General features: G+C 45.9%; 1 protein-coding gene across 1 annotated transcript in view; it reads left to right on the top strand.

The window, feature by feature from the left end:
- Window positions 1–16,345, top strand: part of LOC311324623 (zinc finger matrin-type protein 4-like) — a gene marked incomplete at both ends in the record, with an annotated part of 64,139 nt that overhangs the window by 16,796 nt on the left and 30,998 nt on the right. The window contains one exon of the mRNA XM_084457120.1: window positions 5,309–5,398. Within this exon, the coding sequence (XP_084313246.1) occupies window positions 5,309–5,398 (90 nt within the window). The remainder of the gene's footprint in view (window positions 1–5,308; window positions 5,399–16,345) is intronic.

The following is a 16,345-nucleotide window of genomic DNA, read 5'->3' as shown; positions in this document are numbered from 1 at the left end:
CAAAACTGACTTTGTTCTCTCGGTGCAATCATTTTTTCACAAATAGAGTGAAATGATGTCCAATCCATCCATGCGGAACATGGAACAGACCCAACATTTTGTCACATTAACATACTTTGTGGGCTCTAATCAAGTAGCCTAATGGGTGGTTACAAAGTTTGGTTTGGAGGAACTTCTTGATTAAAGAGCAAAAGAAGAAAGCATTCGCCAATTTGTAATTCCTGCCAGTTTCTTTGCTGATAACATGTCAGTGAGCCCCCAAAGGTAATCACTCCCAAACAAATCCCATAAATACCCAAACTGCTAATGGGCAGAACAAAGTCTTTTGAAGCCATTGGGAATATGAACAAGGCATAATAGGCAGTCGTTTTTTTTAAGTTGCATGCAGCATTTTTAATGCAGGACCTCTTAGATCTATCCTTCAGAGGCTTGGCTTGCTCCAGTGTTTACCTAATACAAAACCCTATCAAGCCATTGGCTTCCACACTGACTTTCAAGTCATGCTCACTGTTTCGGGAAATTGTGTTTTGGCTCTCAGATATTGATCAGACAGACAGGGAGACACTGGGAGACAGACAGGCAGGTAGGCAGGCAGACAGGTACAGTACACAGCATCATTTTGTTTACAAGGACATTGCTCGTCTGTACATGTGAAGGTTAGGCATTTATGTTGGGTATACCTATCGCTTTTTCACCATGGTGTCTCATGGTTCTATGTTCCATTTCTTTCCGCTGCTTCGTCGGCGACGCTCTCAGCTTGAGTGTCAGCGCCACACGTTCAAGGCTCATATCCAAGTACATGAAAACGCGTCTGCCTTTCAGTATGTCACCTCGTGTCACCTTCTGTGGATGGAACACCAGCAAGGTGGTGCTTCCTTCCTTCCTTCCTTCTAACGTGAGATGCTTGTGCTATTTTTTTTTATTTTTTTTATCTCTGTGGGTTTTTGCTCAAGGCAGATGACATGCACCACTGTTCTGCGTTTTTCTTTAGTGGGAGTTGTAGAGCGCCTGGCCTAGTTTTGTGACAGCATTCTGTCAAGTGTCTTTGGGGAGGGCAGCCTCCATGCTTAGTGATCTTTCAGACTGGAAAATGTACCAGCTCCTGCCATGTGGGGTTTGACTTTTTCTATGAAAGCCCACTCAGCCACCATCAGTCAGTCTGGATGTGTTTGAGCTCTAAAGACAGATTACTGTATGTACAGGCTAATGACAGATATTTTCAAATGTACTGCATACTGTACATCTTCATCGTCTGAGGCCTCGAATGGAGACTTAACTCTTGAAAATAAAATGAGAACGGGAGGGGTTGGTGTTGATCGAACGCAAATGTATGTCAACAAATAAATGTCAACACGGTGTTTGGTTTAAGCTGAGTCCCTCGGGTCCTTGTTGACATCTACAGTAGATATCACAATTCAGACTCCTCCTTGCAGCAATTGCAGTAGTTTATTCAGCCAAGCAGAAAGCATCTTTGAATCAATCGTACTGTAAGGTAAACGTCAGGCAGGGTGGACACATGATCACAAGAGTAGAGAACGGATGTGAATGGATGCAAAGTGTGAGGCTAAATAGAAACCACCCTATGCGGCCTGATGACATGTTCTCCCAGCCATCCTTTTCAGGGAACAGCTGGGACTGCATGGTGTCTAATTAATCACACACCCCATCACACACACACACACACACACACACACACATACACACAGCCATGAACACGCATGTCCGTGCACATTTACACACACACACACACACACAGACACACACACACCGATACACCCACACACAAGCAGGCACAAACACATACAATATACACCCACATTGGTTATGTGAAGCAAATACAAGGACACTGCGAATACAAAAAAGAATTTGGGGGATGGTAAAAACAACTAAACTAAGGTGATACAGCTGACTAGATGGTTTTCTCTCTTTACCGTCTGCTCTCTAAATAAGGATTTGTTGCTCTGTAAATGGTGATTTGTTTCCATTTTCCACACAATGATCTGTGAACTTGTTAGCATACAGCCAGTATTTAGGAATCAATGGGCCATTGATGCAATTACATGTTATATGTGGTAGAAGGTATTACTGTAGGTCAGTGGTTCCCAACCTTTATTTCCTAGAGCCCCCCTAACTTCGACCTGATGGAATTTGCCCCCCCAGTCGTTGTGAACGTCCAGTCTACGTCCTATGGAGGTCGACACACACTGGACGTTCACAATGCCGGGAGGGGGGGGGGTGCCATAAGGTGTAAGTTAGGGTACAATGAAGCGCTTCGACAACTTAGCAGTACCGTCAATGTTGACGCGATTCGGAGTCTCCGATTAATTTGCTGGATTTATATATGCTGTGTGACATGTCAATGACATGATTCTTTCACAAATATTTGTGTAGCTAACTTATGATATTGAGGTCTCAATTTATCTGAGGCCTGGCGCCCCCCTAAGGGCGGCCCGGACCCCAGGTTGGGCTGGCCTTAGGTAACCAATGATTTGTGAAGCAGTCCAAGTTGTGATATACTATAGTCTACTGTGTGTACCCTCTAAATGCGATCCTCCCCAGCAAGGCTACTGTATTGTTCTCTTCAGTCCTGATGTGTATCCCACACAAAAATACACACATGCAGCTCTCCTCACCCACCCTGAGTAATAAATACACACATGCAGCTCTCCTCACCCACCCTGAGTATTAAATACACACATGCAGCTCTCCTCATCCACCCTGAGTATAAATACACACATGCAGCAGTCTCCTCATACACCCTGAGTATAAATACACACATGCAGCTCTCCTCATCCACCCTGAGTATAAATACACACATGCAGCTCTCCTCACCCACCCTGAGTATTAAATACACACATGCAGCTCTCCTCACCCACCCTGAGTATTAAATACACACATGCAGCTCTCCTCACCCACCCTGAGTATTAAATACACACATGCAGCTCTCCTCACCCACCCTGAGTAATAAATACACACATGCAGCTCTCCTCATCCACCCTGAGTATAAATACACACATGCAGCAGTCTCCTCATACACCCTGAGTATAAATACACACATGCAGCTCTCCTCATCCACCCTGAGTATAAATACACACATGCAGCTCTCCTCACCCACCCTGAGTATAAATACACACATGCAGCTCTCCTCACCCACCCTGAGTAATAAATACACACATGCAGCTCTCCTCATCCACCCTGAGTATTAAATACACACATGCAGCTCTCCTCACCCACCCTGAGTAATAAATACACACATGCAGCTCTCCTCATCCACCCTGAGTATAAATACACACATGCAGCAGTCTCCTCATACACCCTGAGTATAAATACACACATGCAGCTCTCCTCATCCACCCTGAGTATAAATACAAACATGCAGCTCTCCTCACCCACCCTGAGTATTAAATACACACATGCAGCAGGCTCCTTACTCACCCTGAGTCCGCTGCTGTTGTTGTCAATGGTTAATGATGAGAGAATCTGAATGTGGATCTTTCTGTGCCATCCAGCAGAGCAGGCCAGGGAGACGACCACAGTTTGGAGGAGCAGCCTGAGCCCGGGGCTGGTTGATAAACACTTAACGACCACCTCACCATTCAGTGATGTGACAGCTCAACCCCCCTATGAGAAAGATTCTTTCAAGAGCTGAGAGCCAAACAGGCCCGCTTGTCCGGTCCAGCCTGGCACAACACAGAGAACAGCGCAGCCTACTTCAGGGTTTGTGATTGGACTAAATTGTGACAGCGAGGTAGAAGGGCACTGTATCTTTGCTACGTCTGGACATAGTGTTATATAACAGGCACTTCAGGAGGAATGCAGTTAGCTATGATCACTGATGTTGCTAGTTGGTTATTTTATGCTATGAACAAGCTCTATTGATATAGTCAAACCTTGCCCTGCCAAACAAACTAAAGGAAAACCATGAAGCTGTTTCAGTTGTTCAGAGACTGACGCAGAGAGGTGTGTATGTGTGTGTGTGTGTGTGTGTGTGTGTGTGTGTGTGTGTGTGTGTGTGTGTGTATGTGTGTGTGTGTGTGTGTGTGTGTGTGTGTGCAGATTCATGCCGTCAGTAGTGAATCATGCCATCAGTGGAATAGCTATTCTCAATGTTCTCACACTGTTGGCAGATTCTAGTGAATGACTGGCACACTGAAAGATTCCCTTTGTAATCTTGCTCAAGGTCTCTTCAGGTTGGTTGTTTTTAATGGTACACCCCCACAGGCGCTGCGGCTGAAGGAACCCAGGTTTATGAAGGGGCAGCACGTTGCCAGAGGCAAAGCCAATGTACTGCCTGAGTGCAATTGAGGTGGCCTCAAAAGGAAAATGCTGTCCAAGGAAACTACTGTGAAAATCGAAAGTTTCCTCTAAATTATGGTTGATTTATTTCCTGTCGTTCGGGCCAGATAGTTTCCACACTTTCTCAGTGAAAAAGACATGCTGTAATAGCCCTGGCTCTGGACTCATCTGGCCATCAGAATTGACAGCGGGTATTGGTCCTCCTCCATGTCAGTGTGAAGGGAACCAGGAACACGTGTAATCACGCCTCACCACAGAGCATCTGACAGAACAAGATAAGTGACAAGAGAAAGTATCTCTCCCTCTGTCTTTCTCTATTCCTCTCTCTCTCTCACTAGTTCTCTCTCACTTTCTCTTTCTCTCCTCCATTTGAGGTAATGAAACCTTTCTCTTCCTCTGTCTCTCTCTCTCTCTCACTGTCTTTCTCTCTTTATCTGTTACTCTCTTTTCTCTCTCTCTTTCTGTCTGTCTCCTCTCTCTCCTCCATTTCAGGTGTAATGAAAGGTTTTCAATAGGATCTACTTCACTGACTCTGAATGCCTGCGAGTCCCGCATCTCACCTCCCTCTCTTTTTAATTTAGCTACACGTCTCTCCGCAGTCAGATGGAATTATTTTCAGATAAACTGGAAAGTCGATCGATTGGCACTCTTCTCGCCTTCACCCACGGAAGCTTTGCTGTCAAAGCTGAAGGATTGAGGGACTGGTCTCTTGCCCTATCAGTGGAAGGAGAAGTAATTATCAATCGCGTCCATTTTCAGTGGATTTCACAGTTTTTCTCATTGCTTAGCAAGGTCTATAGCCGGTTAGAGCCACATGCAGCTTCCAGATGGCTGATATAACCCTGTACTTGGAATGTCAGCCAGTATGTCAAGGAGTTGTTGAGCAAGGAATCGTACGTCTATAACACTGAAATGAGCCCTGCTTGTGAATGAGCTGTAACCTCGTTGCAGTAGATGAAGACAGCGTTGTTTCTGATGGTCATGTATATTTCTCTCCTTCTTCCCTCTATAGAGTCGGAAACATGCCAACAAAGTGCGCCTGTACTACATGCTACATCCAGTGGATGGGGGCTGCCCAGCCAAAAAGCTCAGAACAGACAATGTGAGTATACCGTACCATAAGCACTACAGCCTCCATCTGTGAATTATGTATCTGCATGCTACAGCATGCCTCTTTGCACTTTCACACTAGTAAGAAATCACCAAGTGTTGTTGAAAATTGTATGGCTTTACACACACACACACACATATACACATGAATGCATGCATACACACACACACACACACACATACACACACACACACACACACACACACACAAACACATATATACACACAAATGCATGCAAACACCCATGCACGCGCGAACACAGGCTTGTCTCTGCTGTGCACTCACCAACTCCTCCGTCTTAATGGACTCCCACACTATCGATTCATCCACTCTTGTCCTGACCCTCTGCGCCTCTGTCAGAAGGCAAATAGATAAAGAGCAGCACATTTCTGGTTGTCTGAACACAGGGGACTAACAACGGGAGTCAGAAGCATCTGGGTTGCCAGAGCGGCAGGGGTTGCCAGAGAGGCTTCCCGTCAAGTGAAAAGAGCACATTGTGAGCTACATCTCCCCCGTGTAAATTGGGAGTGCACGCCATTTTTGACAGCTGCAATCATGTTGCCCTGTCAGCCCCGTGGCCAATGAGTGTTGAGATGACGGCGATGCGTGTGTGCTTATGAGGGACGAGCCTCAGAGGGATAAGTGGGCGTTCGGCGGCGGCGCTGGTACACCCTAGACTCTCCACTTCTCGTCTTCAAACATAGAAACACTGATCCCAACACGAAGACTACGCCGGCTGTTTACCCATTCATCTCAGAGTGGGCTGCATCGCTGCGAACGCATGCGTCTATTGCATTTTATTGCTGTGTGCCATAAATGTTACAGTGGTGTTGTAAATTGTGATTCATGTTGTATATTGCCATACAGTGTTTAACTGCGGGTACGTAGGCATCACCCTGTGGTGCCCTGGGGAGACGTAACAGTGACAGAGTGTGTGCAGTGCGGTAGGTCAGTGAGGAGAGGTCTCTGTGATTACTGGAGGTTTATCATGAGTCTGGGGATCTCCTCCCCGGGACCAGATAAGGACTTGTCAAGGGAGAGAGTTCTCTAACCCTCTGTCTGTTCCTCTCTCTCTCTCTCTCTCCTCTCTCTCTCTCTCTCTCTCTCTCTCTCTCTCTCTCTCTCTCTCTCTCTCTATCTGTTCCTCTCATCTCTCTCCCTCTCTCTTTCTCTCTTGCTCTGGCCTTCTTCCTCCTCTCTCCCTTGCTTTCTCTTTAACTCTGCCCCCCCCCCCCTCTAATGATTGGTGTTGACCACAGGACGACCCGTGGAAGCTTGCCTGTCGAGAACCGGGGTCATAGGTCAGATAGGGAAGAGGACATTGTTTACACAAGAGCATTCTGCCGCTGCCACGCCCCTGGGGGTTTGAATGTCGCGCTGAGGGACAGCAGGCTGTTATTATTGAGGTTACAGATGGCTGCTGGAAAATCTGTGATTGGAAACGGATTCTAGAAATATAACACAGCTTGTCACCAATCCCTCATCATTTCCTAATGGTGTGAGGTCATTTTAGTTTGATCCCTTTCACCATAATCTCACTCTTACAGCATACAGTATAGATGGGAATAAGATGTTTGATGCAGTGACATTTAAAGATTGAAGACTTTAGACTTTAAGGTTTCTCTCCAAAAGCCAGGTCCCATCATTGCATTTTACATAAACACAAGGAAAAAAAATCCAAATTTGAGTTGATACAGTATTTATTTGCCAGACCAGGAAGGCACATTCTTATCTATAGCATTCAGAGGGATTCGTATTTATTCATTTCAATGCTCCCACACTTTAGACCGCTAAATAAACACTTTCCAAAGTGAAAACTAAGGGGGTATGTTGGAGGTAGATCCAATTATTATATGTTTTCCCTCTCCTCTCTCCTTGCCTTCGTTACCCTTTGTTCTTCATCTCTGTGAGGCACTTTGTGACCATGTCTGAGAAAAGTGCTTCATGAATAAACTTTACTTACTTTACTTACTTTTCAGCTGCTTTCAGGATCAAAGATCTTCTCTGGTGTTTGTGTGTGTGTGTGTGTGTGTGTGCGCGCGCGTGCGTGCACGCATGTGCTCGCGCGCGTGTGTGTATAGCAGTCATCTGGAATCAGCGTATTCCCGATGGTTCTCTGTGTTAGCGGAGGAAAGCTATATCGTTGGTCACTTGATAGCAGAAGCTGTTGTGCTGTCGTCCCCAGCCCAGCGTCCACCCTGCACCCAACAGCGTGGCCGAGCAGCACAGCAGACCGGAAAACTGCTCTGGTGCAGCTCTCACTGCCCATCCATGTGAGGACAGCTTGATCTTTCCTGTCATCCACTTTCAACTGGGCATTGCTGGGCGGGCCGGGCTGGTCTTCTGCATGACTGTTTTGTCTGAAGACCATATATCTTGAAATAATATATCTTGAAGGATGTCCATTTTATATAGATAAATGCCATTGCCCACCATTGCCCACTAAGCAACTGATTATGGAATACAGTTTGAGACGATTGGAAAGATAATGTTGAGGAGGAGAACCTGAGTCTCTCTGTCTCTTTCTTTCTCTCCCTCCCTCCCTCTCCCTCCCTCTCTCTCTCTCTCTCTCTCAGCCTTAAACATCCCAAGGACGAGGTTTAAAAAACTCTATGTCTGAAAACGTTGTAGCTGTCTCATATCAGACTAATTCAGGCAGAATTTCCTGAGGCAGAAAATTAAACACTCTTTCATTTAAAGCTTGTGAATGAAAATCAACAGCAGTTCTGACACATGCTGTACAACACAGGCATAATGCTCACATTTGATTTCAACGCAGGCATAATGCTCACATTTGAGTACCTGTGAATGAAACGTAAGCCGTTGCTTAGCGATGAAATTACAAAGAACTATTTATTCGTGAGGACACCATTATTTTGGTTTGTGAGCACCGCTCCTGATTTTCTTTCCGTTCATTTCATTTTATGTGAGCCGTCATGCTCACTTAGTCATTCTCGTGAGAGGATTCAGTATGTGCACGCATAATGGATGCTTCTCAGTCCCCATTAAGATGTTATAAAGTTATCAGAAAGGCCCAATTATTTACCATACAGAAGCAGTGGCTTGGCAAAAAAGAAAACATAGACATGATGTGACCCTATGGTTCACCCCACCTAACCACCTCTCATTAGTTCTCTCCATTAGTGTTCAGTGTCTGAAAGTCTGTCATGTCATTTGCAGTTATCATTCTCCTTCAAGCTCGCCTGTTAGTACAATGGACAGTGTAGTCGCCAGTCCACTGCTTCTAACAAGCTGTCAGGCCCTGCTTTCAAGGAGAGCAGGCTGCAGCCAATCAGCATAGAGAAAAATGCTCATTTCCATCTGTTTTGCACCTATCAGTCGGGGATATTGGTTACTAATGGGTGCATGGGCCTCTAAAGGGCTGTTAAAATCTCTTCCCATCCCGGGCCCTGTGACTTGATGCATAAACCAGTAGAGAGGATACAATTAGTGACAAGGGATGACTTGGGCAGATGGGACATCTCCTTAGAGACCCACTCCTATTAAATTAACAAGTCGTAAATCAACCCTGGGCACTATCTGGTCCAGGATTATACAAGGAGAGTGAGAGAGAGGGAGGGAGGCAGGGAGAGAGAGAGAGCTAGAGAGATCAGCCTTACAGTATGTCCCACATTTTTGGTTTCATCATAGGCTCATAAAGTTCCCCATTATCTCTATTTATGATCGGTGACTCTTAAACTATGAACTCACCATTTGCATCAGAGTGAGTTACCTACTCCTGGAAGGAAAATCTGACAGAGAAACGATGATTTTTTACTGGACACACACGCTCACACTGTTATTTTTGATTACTTCCAGTGCCATATCTTTGATGTGATCTTTTTGGCACTCCCCAAAAGGACACATCACTCTAGATTGGGGTAATAAGGGGGTGCGATGCACTATACACAAATGTGATTCGACTGCGGCTATGTTTGCTGGATGGCTCTAAGGTGCCGATGTCTAAAATTATGCAAACGGCCCCGTGGGACATTGTCAGAGTGCCTGGTGCCCAGCAAGGCCTGTGTCTGGACTGGCTGAGCTAATCTCAGCTGACAACTCCGCATGGAAAATCTGACCAGAGTCGCCGTGGTAACCTGCTTTCTGTGGGGGCGGAACAGAACGGACCACGGAGTGTCGCAAGCAATAGCCTGTCCTCGTGGAGCACATACGAGCACATTCAAAATCCGGAAGTCCATGCTGTAGACTGTAGACCCAACACCTCAATCAGTCGGTTTTGTATGCACACTTTCGTTAGATGTATACCTTCAGCATTGGAGAGTGGCTACTCTATCAGGTGTATCAGTCAAAATGACAACATGCCACTTTTTTGACTTAAGCTAGAGCTCATCTATCCCTATTGCTTGTAACAGTCGTATCTGTAATCAGAGCTGCTCGCTGTTGAGTGTAATTGGATAAAAGCCCAACTTGTTGTGGACACCTATTGAGACGATGGCAGCAGTTCTCTGTTGAATGTGGATGCTGCAGTAGAGCTGTGTAGCCTGCTGCCTGCTCCGCTGATGCTCCCCGAGGGGGGAGAGACAGAAGGCATCCACCTGCAGAGAGAGAGATGAGAAGGAGACAGGCTAGCGGCGCAGCAGAGGACCATTAGCCCACTCCTCTGCTTCCTACCTGGACAGGGGAACTACATCTAGATGACTGTTGCTTCCTTCACGGAATCGTCGAAAAAAACGCCACTTTCTGACTGTGAAGCTTCGCTGGAGTCACAATTACAAGCAGGGAAGTTGCGGGGGATTTTAATAGGCTGTCGTTCCCTGGTTGTTTGTGTTTGATCAGTCTGTGCTCTGTCCCCCTGCTTCCCTGCTATGCGACTAGCACAGGGCTGGTACACACAGGCTGCACCTACTGCTCTGCTCTGGCATTTCCAGGTGCTACACTGCATGTTTGCGTAGTTGCGTTGGTAGTAGACAACACAAAAGGTCCTCTGTTCACCGCAGCTCCAGAACACAGGCACACAGTAACTGCAGTTCATGAGAAAGGAAAGTTTGTTTGTGTGTGTGTGTCTGTGTGTGTACCATGTGTGTGTGTGTGTGTGTGTGTGTGTGTGTGTGTATTAGTGTACTGTGTGTGTGTGTGTATTTGTGTACTGTGAGTGAGTGAGTGAGTGAGTGAGTGAGTGAGTGAGTGAGTGAGTGAGTGAGTGAGTGAGTGAAAGTGGGTGTGCTCTGATGCAGTTATTTGCATGTGGCACACCTAATGTGTGCGGTGGCGTATAAGCGTTTAAAGGAATTCTCTTTTTTCTGTTTGATTGTCCTGGTCTCCATGGGCATTCGGGCACGGAGAGAACACGGACAAAAAGAGAATACTCTGATTGGTGATGGCACAGGTGTTCTGGGCTGCCTTGACTGAACAAGACGTGACTGCGGTCTTATTCTCGGTTGCCTTGACTTCTCCATCAGCAATATCCAGCATATTGCACACACATCTCTTTATTTACAGCAGAATAGGGGGGGGGGTACATACACACGGGGGGGGGGGGGGGGTACATACACACCTACACTTTGGTGTAGGAGGCAGGTCAGAGACATGTCATTGGAAAGCCCATAACACCATCCATCTACACCGTTGTTGCTCTCTCTAATTAGATATTGCTGCAAAGGAGGTTGCATGTTTGAAATGCAAATGTGCCGGGAGGACGACATTGATTGTAACGCCTCTCTTGTCCCTACACACGGCCTGATTGATTTACTGGTTCGAAGTCCTGTAACCCTTTGCGTTTATCAGATACGATACATTCTAATTTATTCCATTTGTATGGAAATTTTTCCTGTCATGCTACTAGCTATACATTAAACTCAAACTCAGACGTAGAGATAAATATACAGTAGGTTAATGCCACGCAACACTCAATAATGGTACAAGAGATGTAGCCCCACTTCCTGTAGTCCCCACGGTCTAGAGTCCTCCATCATAAAGACATGCAACGTATGAATGTAAATGAATGTTGGTGGTGGTCAGAGGGGCCGTAGGCGCTTATTGGCAGCCACGCTTCTGTCAGTCTGCCCCAGGGCAGCTGTGGCTACAGATGTAGCTTACCACCACCGGTATGACTGTGTCTGAATGAATACTGGACTCTGTAAAGCGCTCTGGGTATCATGAAGTGCGCTATATAAATCCAACGTGATTGATTGATTGAGAGTTCAGCTCATCAACTGTTCAGTCATTCAATAGCCTGGTGGCTGTGGGGAGGAAGCTTGTCCTGATTCTGTTTTTACTCAACAGCTCTGTTGTCTGAGTCTGAACCAAACTCCTCTTCCTGTACGGTTGGTGGGAACCATCTACAGGGCTCGGCTTTTCATTCTCCTACTCGTTCACTGGAGAGCTGTGTCCAGCTGCTGAGGTCAGATGACTGTGGCCCAGACTATTGGCCTAGTGTCCCTCACACACAAGTGCCCACGCATATGAATAGCGGTGTGGAAACAGCTCTTTCTGGTGTCTGTCAACACTGAGACGGACCAGAAACCAGTCATCTCCATCTCCAGACTCTGCATGTCTGCTTGCCAGTGAGTGAGGTGTTTAACTGAGTGTAGCTGGAATAATGTGGGCTGGGTTTTACTCCATCTCTAACAGACATGGGCAGCTTGCCTAGCCCCACACAGCATCACACGAGAACAGACAATACACGCAGAAGTTTACAGAAGTCAAAAACCTTCTTGGACATCTGAAACATGATTTTACCATGTTCTACAGTAAGTAGCTTGTGTACAGAAACTGGAAGTTGAGGCTAACTGACCACCAACCACCTATGACAATGATACATCAGAAAGAGCTATAGTTACTGTGCAGTACTAGGGTGGTGAAGATAGGATGGTGCAGTGTAGAGATACAGTACTGTGTGTGGAAAAGCAGGTTTATGAAATAAGACTGCTCCAGTTATGGGTATCAGTGACTGTCCATTTTTGAACAAGAGAGCTAGTGTGCTTTGGCTATGGTAATACAGAAGAAGACAAAACAATTTCTAGCACTCTTGTGGGTAGTCATATAGGGTGAAATGGTTTCGAGTGTCATGCCTGTTTCTTCTAAATTCTTTCATTTTTCCTCCTCATCTTCTTGGTATACATCCAGCCTCTCTGTGAGGGTTAATTTGCAATGCCTGCTCCATCAGGTTGTGATTTCAGATTGAAGAAACACTTAGCTGACCTGCTGGCAGCTGTATCTCAGGAGGAATGAGGTGAGTGCTACCCAGAGAGGTGTATCTTAGTGTAATGAACCGTTTAATAGTAATGCTGTAGCTGAGGTAACCCGAAAATGGTTGTGCAGACCAATTTCCCAGCATGCCAAAGGTTGAGAGAGATGGCTCCTTATTTAATATGGAGACGGAAAAGGTTATCTGCCGCATGTGGTCCCCCACCTCACAGCGGAAGAACAATCTAGACGTGTCCTCAACTAGGGCTGCACAATTAATCGTGCATTAATCGAAATCGCGATTATGACCTCCGCAAAAGGACTAATCGCAAAAGGCCGCAATTAATTTGATTAATCATTTTGCTTTGAATTGAGTGTGCTAGGACTACACGGACGAATCACAGGCGCTTATGCTGTCTGACCAATCATATGCGTTCCCGCTGAGTGCGCTGTGTGTAGCAATTTCACTGAGAAGACAGATAGCAGTAGGTCAAGACAAGTGTCACAAGAGTACCCGCAGCCGTGAGTAGTGAAAAAGTGAGCGAAAACGAGGTCAGTGAGTTAGTAGCAATAAACGGATCAACGTCCGTGATTTGGGAGCATTTTGGTTATTTGGGAGCATTATTTGTCATAATCGTGCAGCCCTATCCTCAACTGTCATTTGAATAATCGTGGGTGATATCTGATTTTATTTGCTGCAGTATCTCCTCCCCACCCTCTGTGAGAGCAAAAAAAGGCAGAAGTGAATCGGTGCAGTGAGGGCACTGACTTTGTATCATACAGCCACCGGTGCTCTTTACTGTATGTGTTTATAACATTCCCAGTTGAAATGTGTGTGTGTGTGTGCGGCGTGATTGCGTGCATGTGTGTGTGTGTTAAATTTAGTTTGGTAAATTTAGTCCTTAGAGCTGATCACCAAATATAATAATTATTAATATTGTAACTGATTATAACCATTTTACTCTGTGTGTGATTTTCAGAGAGGGATAATTGCTTAAGCCCAACCATTGACTTACAGTATCTACTCCTAGGGGCCTTGTGCCCAAGCCATCTTGTCTGTGTTTTGAGTTTATTTTGGGAATTTTGAGTAAGTAGCTCGATAGACAGGTATAAATGACAAACATATATCTAGCTTGTCTGCTCACCTCCTTCAGAGTGTAGCTAATCAGCATCATATTGTTATGATGAACATGTATAAGAATGACTGTTAGCTACGAATGTTTGGAGACCTGTACTTGGGATAAGCACAATTGTCACTGCTGGTTGCAACCCTCTATGTCACTGCCACCGATGATAGATATGCTCAACAAACACATTAACAAATTAACTGGACATGCAGATGAGTAGAGGAAGGAATGTTGCTGCAGGAGTGTGTGTGTGTCTGTGTGCGTGCGTGTGCATGTACAGTATGCATGTGCCTGTGTGTATTCATTAGGCTTAATCTCATTTCCACTACGCTAATGACAGCTTAGTCTGAAGTGGTCCATCTGGGCATTGCTGCCTGAGATTGCTGTCCTCACACTTTCCACCCAAGAGTGTTATTCTGAGTAACTTTCTTAAATAGTCATAATTCATTTTCATTAAGCTTGCGTTTCGCAGCTAATTAAACTAGCTGACTATGCAATGAGTGGAGCAGCTCTGTAGTTCTGATCTGACAGAGCTGGCATTACCAATCAGAATATATTCAAAGTCAGTCCCTCTGCTGCGGCGACCGCAGTGGACCAGCTGTTTCTCATTAGCTTTACAATGCAGAATGATCTGGATGGGGATTAAAGAGAAGTGCTATGACCCTCTGTTTATCTGTAGAAATAAGTTAGAATGTGTGCGCAGCCTTCCGAAGTGTACCGTTTTAAGTGCTGTATAAAAGCACACCGACTCTGGATAACTTCACTTCTCGCAATGTCAGCGTTCGAACCAGTTTGGAAATAATACACCGTGAATAGAAAGAAGACCTTTCCCACCTATTCAGTTTGGAGCTGTGAACCCTGGGTTATCAGCGTTTCCCAGCATCCCAGGGTTTTCTGTCCATCCCCAGAGGGAGCCTCCATCGGTGGGCCTCCTCCCTGTCTCCGGCTGCCGTCCGATGTGAAGGTCAGTGTTGTCTCGTCCGAACCGTCATGAAGGTCAGAGAGTCGTCTTGTCTGAACCGTCGTTAAGGTCAGTGTCGTCTCGTCTGAACTCTTGTGAAGTTCAGAGTGTCGTCTCGTCTGAATTCTTGTGAAGTTCAGAGTGTCGTCTCGTCTGAACTGTTGTGAAGGTCAGAGTGTCGTCTCGTCTGAACTGTTGTGAAGGTCAGAGTGTCGTCTCGTCTGAACTCTTGTGAAGGGCTGAGTGTCGTCTCGTCTGAACCATCGTGACGCTCAGAGTGTCATCTTGTCCGAACCGTCGTTCTTCTAGGCCAGGTCTCGTCACGAGGAACCAACTATTTTTTTATGTCAGTGAGACCAGCCTGGTTAGATAAAGGTTAAATAAATAAAGGAGAGCAGCAGTGATGTAGGCTGGGCTGCTTAGCTCTCCCCTGCACACCGTGCCTCTGTCTGGCCTGGCCTGCCTGGCAGCCCTAGACCGCAGCACCCCACTCTATATTAAGATCATCTTTTCCTCCTGGTGTGTGTGTGTGTGTGTGTGTGTGTGTGTGTGTGTGTGTGTGTGTGTGTGTGTGTGTGTGTGTGTGTGTGTGTGTGTGTGTGTGTGTGTGTGTGTGTGTGTGTGTGTGTGTGTGTGTGTGTGTGTGTGCTTCACCCCTACACTCAGCTGCCCTGTGCTTCCCTCCCTCCCTCTGCCTGGAGGGAGGGAAATTACTGTTCCCCGGCCCCAAAACAGACCGGAATGGTTCTGATGCGGCTCTGAACGGGAAATTAGGCGACACGCGTCTAGAGATCCAGTGTAGTGAGACATCACACACAGACACATCTCTTGGATACGCTGCGCGGCTTTAAACCAAGATGAAAATATGCAGCTGGGCGTTGACAGCAAAGGGAATTTACTGCCTGCAAATGAAAATGATTATTTTGATTATGCCTCACATGAATTGGAATGAAACGTCGGCCCTTTCTGCTGAGATGCCGTGTACATTTACTATATCTCTCACTCAGCAACACGCTGGCAAAGTGCAGCACAGCAGTATTGTGCATTTCGCCAATGCAGAACTTGCAATTATTTTCCGCGTTGCCAGATTACAGAGAAGTCTAATGATACATGACTTCTGTGATATGGTAAAAGCTATGTCTCTTTACTGCAGATGACTCATGGGCTGGAGTTTGACAACAACAAGCTTGCTTTTTTTCCAAGACAATGCAGCCCTTTTTGCTGACACTTACACATTATCCCCATGAACAAATTCACGTTTTCCACATATATCCCCAGTGTGTCGTTTGATGTATTGGTACGTGCCACCCAGTGTGCCACGTATAGCACAGTATGTGCAAATGCAAACCATAGAACAGCTTCCTCCAATGTTCTACTAAAGATGGCAAGTAGAGTTACCTCTATTGTTAATTAAGTCTCCTTTACAAACTTGCTCCGTCCGATTCTGATGTGATGTTTCATCTTCTGTTTTATTTAGTCTTGTGTGGCATGTTTCTTTATCCCTCCTGAACGGATGCAAAACCCTGGAAGGGCTCATTATCCATGGAGGAGAGGTGGGGGAGGGAAGGGAAGAGTAAGTCATAGGAAGAGAGAGAGAGAGAGAGAGAGAGAGAGAGAGAGAGAGAGAGAATAAGAGGGAGAGAGAGAGATAATCACTGAAGGACAGGATCAAGGACGGAGGTGGTGCGTGTGTGTGTGTGTGTG

This window comes from Borostomias antarcticus (genome assembly GCF_949987555.1).
Source record: "Borostomias antarcticus genome assembly, chromosome: 23".
NCBI classification, from domain to species: domain Eukaryota; kingdom Metazoa; phylum Chordata; class Actinopteri; order Stomiiformes; family Stomiidae; genus Borostomias; species Borostomias antarcticus.
Note: the sequence above shows the minus strand (reverse complement) of the source record. Positions and strands in the feature narration are given on the sequence as shown.